Source organism: Acomys russatus, chromosome 23 (assembly GCF_903995435.1).
Source record: "Acomys russatus chromosome 23, mAcoRus1.1, whole genome shotgun sequence".
Lineage (NCBI taxonomy): Eukaryota > Metazoa > Chordata > Mammalia > Rodentia > Muridae > Acomys > Acomys russatus.
Genome location: NC_067159.1, coordinates 58,857,070 through 58,863,069, shown reverse-complemented (window position 1 = coordinate 58,863,069; position 6,000 = coordinate 58,857,070). Strand labels below are relative to the sequence as shown.

The window sequence follows — 6,000 nt, the reverse complement described above, 5'->3', positions numbered from 1 at the left end:
TCGTCGGAAAAGAGGGTGGGAGGAAAGAGAGGGGGCGGGGAGAGTGGGGAGTCACAGGCGCGAGCCAGGAGCAGCGCCTCATCTGCCAATCCTGGCACCTGTGCGCCAAGCCGCGGCACCGCGGAGGACCCCACTCCGGGCCAACCCTGGGCTCCAAGCCAAGGCCACCCAGCCTCTGGGCCAGCGGGACCTGCAGCCGCCCACCTCGGGCCCCCCCCCCCCCGTCCCCCGCAGCTGCAGGAGCGCACAACCCCAGGCAGTGCTTGCTGTGCCCCGAGCCACGGGGTCCCTCGCCCCTTCAGAAGCGTTGTGGCCGGCCCAGGCAGCAGCCGAGTTGGGGACACAATTCGCCCGCGCTGCCGTTCTCTTCTCCACCCAGGATTTATTGTCTGTGGAGCCTTTGGGGGGCGGGGAAGGACCTGCGCCTCCTCCTCCGCCGCCGCCGCCGGGGCCGCCACTGCTGCTGCTACGGTCGCTAGCGCGGAGCGCTGGGCGGGCGGAGGCTGGGGACTGGCCGCATTGGTGCTCCGGGAGGGCTCCCGGCGTCCTCCGGGCACCTCTCCATCGGTGCACCTGAAAGGCAGATGCACTATGGTCTGACGTGGCATCTGCCTGGAGTCCCCACTGTCTTCGCTCCGGAGGACTCCTGTACTGGCTTCACTGCGGACCCCAGAGCACTTTAAGGAGTAACCCTCAGCAGCTGCAAGGCCTTCGCTCCCTGGACCCTCATGGGTAGTTTCTGCCTCTGGCGATGTGAGTAGGGCATTGGGGAAACCTCTGCCGCGGTTAAGGAGTGGGGTTCCGGGAGGCTCAGGTAGCCAGCAAGCCTCAGCGTCGGGGCGGTTGTTAGGCTGTGAGAACCGCGCTAGCTGGACTAGTGCTTGGGAGCAGGGCGCTTTGGATGGTCCAGGGACCCTAAAGGGTTACATATTGCGAAAAGGAAAGGTGAGGAGCGAGTGTGGGGCATCTGTGGGGTCTGGCAAGATTGGTTTTCTGAATTTTTATTGTCCTGGGGTCTCCAGTCCGCTTTCTCCGGAGGTGTGTGAGGGATGGAACGAGTGTGATCTTTACACACACACACACACACACGCACACACACACACGCACACACTTGTGGCAGCTCACACTTGTGCTTTATCTTGGAAGGTGTTGTATGACTGTCTTGGTATCTATAAAGGAATTGTTGGGGTGTATGTCATTGAAGATGGAAAGAAATGGGTGGGGTTGGGGAGATGAAGAGGATGGGAAAGCAGGAAAGACTAAAGGGCAGAAAGAAGTGGAAAGCGATGGGGATAATGCTTTCACTGGAGTCAGGGAGGATGCTTGTCTCCCAAAGCCAGGCAACTCCTTTGTGTTCCTAGGGAGAAGCCAGGGAACCTCAATGCTCCTGGTTCAGCGCGGGGGTCCCTTGTCTTCTTCCGGAGTCTTTAGGGATTCAGGACGTGCTTTGTATTGCATTTGGGAAGAGGAGAAAGACCGCCAACATTGGGGTAACCGTGGCACCCTGACTCGGAAAAATTAGCTGGGCTACCAGTGATCTCCTGTATCACCAATTTTAGAGTCAAGATGGGGGCGGGATGGGGGTGGGGGCTGCACAGATTGTCATTAAAAAACAGTGACTTCATAACCGAGATGGCTGCAAAAAAATTGCTTCATTATACTATTTGGCCGGCAGGGTTAGGGGGAGAAAAGGCCCATCTCCGCCCCCTCTCTCTTGCTGGTTGCCCCTCCCCACCAAGGTACAAAGAAGCGGCACCCTCAGCAGGCAGGGAAGGGGTTACTTTCACAACTCCTGGGAATCAGCCTCAGGAAGGAACCATCTGTGACTCCCACATTCCTTTCCAAGTTCTCCACGTAAAATGAATCTCAGAAAACAGGAGAGGGTGGGTGGGAACTGAGGCAGAGGGCCTCCACCTGCTCCTTGCTATTACTTTCCCAGCACACTTAAGCACATCGGAATTACCTGCAGTGGTAATTGGGTCAGCAGGAGAGCATGTGCACCTGAGTCTCTAGATGGGGCTCTGCTGATGGATAAGAAGCAATTTGTGTTTGAACATATTTTAACCTGGGCAAAATTTCTAAGCACAATAGAGGTTTCATCGCGTGGGCGAGCAGAGTGCATACCAGTGAGAGTGAGCACGTGATCCCTCCAACGCAAGAGAAACTGTACTGGGAAGTAGATTTTCTTTGTTCCAGGCTGAGCCTATGAGAAGCTCAGCATCCCAGGTGCTGAAGTTCCCCCTTTATTTTTAATAAAGTTAATCAGAGGCAAAAGAAAGGGATGAGGAACAGAGCCTGGGATGGCTCTTGGCTAGCAACCTCAGACATTTCTTTGTTACAACCCACCCTCCACGCAGACACCTGGTCACAGCTGACTCCTACTTTGAAATGATGAGTTCCCTCTGAAGGCGGAGGGGGGAAGTTCCTTAGAGCCCCCCCCCCCAAGAGCACGTGGGTGCACTAGAGCCTCAAAAGCTGCTGCCTTTCTGAAACACGTGCAGGTGTCTCTGGTTCAAGCACTCCCAGTTCCAGGGGTCCAGGAACCGCCTGGAGAGCTTGCTGGGGAATGACTGGCTCAGTCTGCCAAGCTTCCTTCAAATTATGCATCATAGCACAGGATAGGAGAGAAAGTAGGGTACAGGGGTTATTTTATTTCTCCTTACCCATCTGAGACTAAAGTTATTTAGGGGTGTACTTAAGTAATGCCTGTGTTTGAATCCCTCAGGTGCCTCAGGCTTGCAAATGTCCGGAACTCAGATAATTTATTAATGTAGTGTAAGTAGAGCTGGTTCCCTACCCAGTAGTTGAGGACAGTTGGCTACCTAACTATGTGCTACATTGCCAATTCCCCTCCACAACACCCAGATGCCATAGGAGAAAAACTGTCCTCAATTTCCAGAATATACTGTGAGCTGAGAGGTCTTTATGCACATTTTTTTTTTTCATTTAACTTCTCAAAAAGATGTGTGCTCACCATGGCAACCCTTGCCTCCCACATCCTGGCTCCTGCACATATGCGGCTTCAGAATTAGAACAACTTCATAAGAAATGAACTTGGTCCAATTACAGGAACCATGTTTTATTCAGAATTTTAGCATTGCTTTAGGCAAGCATGAATATCTTCTTAATTAAAACCACATTAAATTTTATTTTGTAACCTTTTAATTTTTCTAATTTTCCATATTATACAGAACATAATGTAAATTGTTTAGTGTACCTTTTATTTGCTTCAATTTTTAAAAAACTGTGAAGACATTGTTATTACAAATCTTCGTTGCATATGAAAGACATCTATATGACATTCAGCATGCTAATCTGGGGTTTTTCCACACAGTGCACAGTCCTATTTGTTGTTAAATAAAAAGTTCTCTGATTATAACTTAAAACATCACTTTCTACAATAGCTAAAAAGTTGTAGGTATTGGAGTCCAGTTGATGGTGGTACCTTCCTGACACCGTGACTCTGTTCCCTCAATGCCCATAACCCAGTGTAAGAATGGACCACACATTCCACAGTATGAAACTTCACTTTACACCCAAATCAAGAGTACACAGGAAATGACCAGCTGCTCATACATTTCCTGTTGGGTTGTTTCTGGATTTGTTTGTTTGTTTTGTTTTGTTTCTCCACAGATATTATTTCATGTCTTAGACAATTCTAAGCCTTAAAAATATATGGTGTTCTTTAAACTCAAAAACACCCACACACACCATTATTTTGTTCTCTTTAGCAGCAGCTTACTTTGCAGTGAATCCTCTACACTTCTCCATGGGGATGGGAGAGGTCTAATTGTCCTTGGATTTGCATCTTGACTTTGGGAGCAATTAATAATAATCTGTGACACAGCGGAGATGTTCACTCTTTTCTGATCCTGGAGTGATTGCTATCCCTATGGAATGACAAAGTGGAGATGTTCTAGGACCTTCTGAGAACCTTGAAGTTTTATCTAGGAATCTCTAAGTACCACATCAGAATATGGAATTTGAACATTAAAATAGTGATTTCAACAGTGTAAAGATACTGTATCTGGGGAAGTAATGGAGCAGAAAATACACAGATGCATGGGCTTCTGTATGGTCTTTAAGAATCTCTGGAGCAGAATTTACTTGGCCTATATTCACACCATCAAGCAAAGCCCATACTTCATTTACATCAGGGTTCCCTCTGTGTTACATATTATGTGAACTTTGTCAAATGCATAATAACCTCCATCAACCATTTTAATATTATACAAAAATGTTTTATTGCCTTAACGGCCCTTTATATTACACTTACTCATCTCCCCCGCCCCCCCCACACACACACACCACACACACCCCACACACACAAACACACACACACATACCACACACACACACCACACATACACACACACACCACACACACAAACACACACACACATACCACACACACACACCACACATACACACACACACCACACACACAAACACACACACACATACCACACACACACACCACACACACAAACACACACACACATACCACACACACACACCACACACACACAAACACATACACACACCACACACACACTGAAACTTTTGGAGTGCTGAAACTTTAGACTCCTTAATTTTGCCTTTTATCATAATGTGATATAATCAGATTGCATGTGTATTCAGGTCAGCTTCTTTGACTTACCAATATTTGCATGTCTCAAAACAATCAAAATATGAGGCTTAGTCCAATTTTGTCAGTGGAAGGAAGTATGGTGGCATGCAGCAGACATAGTGCTGGAAAGGAAGCTGGGAGTTCTACATCCAGAAAGAGAGATGAACACTGGGTCTGGCTTGAGCATTTGGAACCGCAGAGCTAACCCCAATGACAGACTCTCTCCAACAAGGCCATACTTCCTGATCTCTGTCAAGTAGCTCCTCACCCTAAAATGACCAGGCATCCAAATATATGAGCCTGTGGTGGCATTGAAAGCCTTCATATTCAAACCACAGGACTCTTCTACAATGCTTTCAACTTTGTTCTGTGAATCAGGTTTGATTCATTAGAAATGTTCTATATTTCTATAGAAGTGACCTTAGGTGCCTGCAATCACCAACGACATGAACTTTTTTTTTTAACTGTAACTGAGCTAGAAATCATTTCTATCTGCAGAAAATAATGAGAGTTCCACAAGGAAAGTCAGTTGTCAGGTTTTATGAGCTCTTGTTAAATTTTTTGGTATAAATTAGTTTTTCTGTGGTAATGAGTGTTGTCTCTTTGTGTGTGCTTACATACAGTGGTGTAATGCGAACATTAAAACAGTTCTACTGAAACAGTCCACTCTCTTCCTGTTCTGGAATTAGGTGTGCATGCTGGGGAGTCAGTGCACAACACTTGATAATCTGCCCTTTCTTAAGGTAAACAGTGGCTGAACTACACAACACTATTGTAGGAAGCATTATCCCCACCACTTTAAATACTGGACACTTGAGGCTCAAAGGTGTGAAATAAAACTTGTAGAGTAAAATTCCAGAACATTTTCTATTTATTTATTTATTTTAAAGTAAAATTTTAATTTTTAGAATTCCATCTACAGTTATACTATATTTACACACTTCCACCGCTCCCTCTCCTCACTCCAATTCATGCTCAGCCCTCATATTCATGACATCTTATTCTATGCTTATTAGTTTACATTTATAAATATAGTATACATATATACAAACTGCCTATATCATTTAGTGTTGCTTTATGTACATGTGTTTAGGTACATTGATAAAATTTCTGTATGGTTGCCTAAACAAAACTTAAATTTTCTTGATGTATAAAGAAATTAATGTATTCTGATCTAAATTTTCAAAAACCAGCTACATATTTGGCAATAACATATATTACTTTTTTGACTACCTTAAAATAAGTAAAAGAGATAGTATTGCTTGTATCCTAGGAATAATTACCTCATGGAAGAAGTATTTCTATTACCTGTTAGAATCTGTTACACTAAATTGTATTAAGAGACTTTCAGTAAAGTACGCATCATCAAT

The 6,000-nt window shown here is 45.6% G+C and overlaps 1 protein-coding gene across 2 annotated transcripts in view; it reads left to right on the top strand.

Annotated features, from left to right (window-relative positions):
• Positions 1–221: 221 nt before the first annotated feature.
• Lrrc7 (leucine rich repeat containing 7) overlaps positions 222–6,000 on the top strand; it is a 471,125-nt gene continuing 465,346 nt past the window's right edge. For both annotated transcript variants that reach the window (XM_051165943.1, XM_051165942.1), the window contains exon 1: positions 222–753. In XM_051165943.1, the coding sequence (XP_051021900.1) occupies positions 752–753 (2 nt within the window). In that variant the 5' untranslated portion in view covers positions 222–751. The remainder of the gene's footprint in view (positions 754–6,000) is intronic.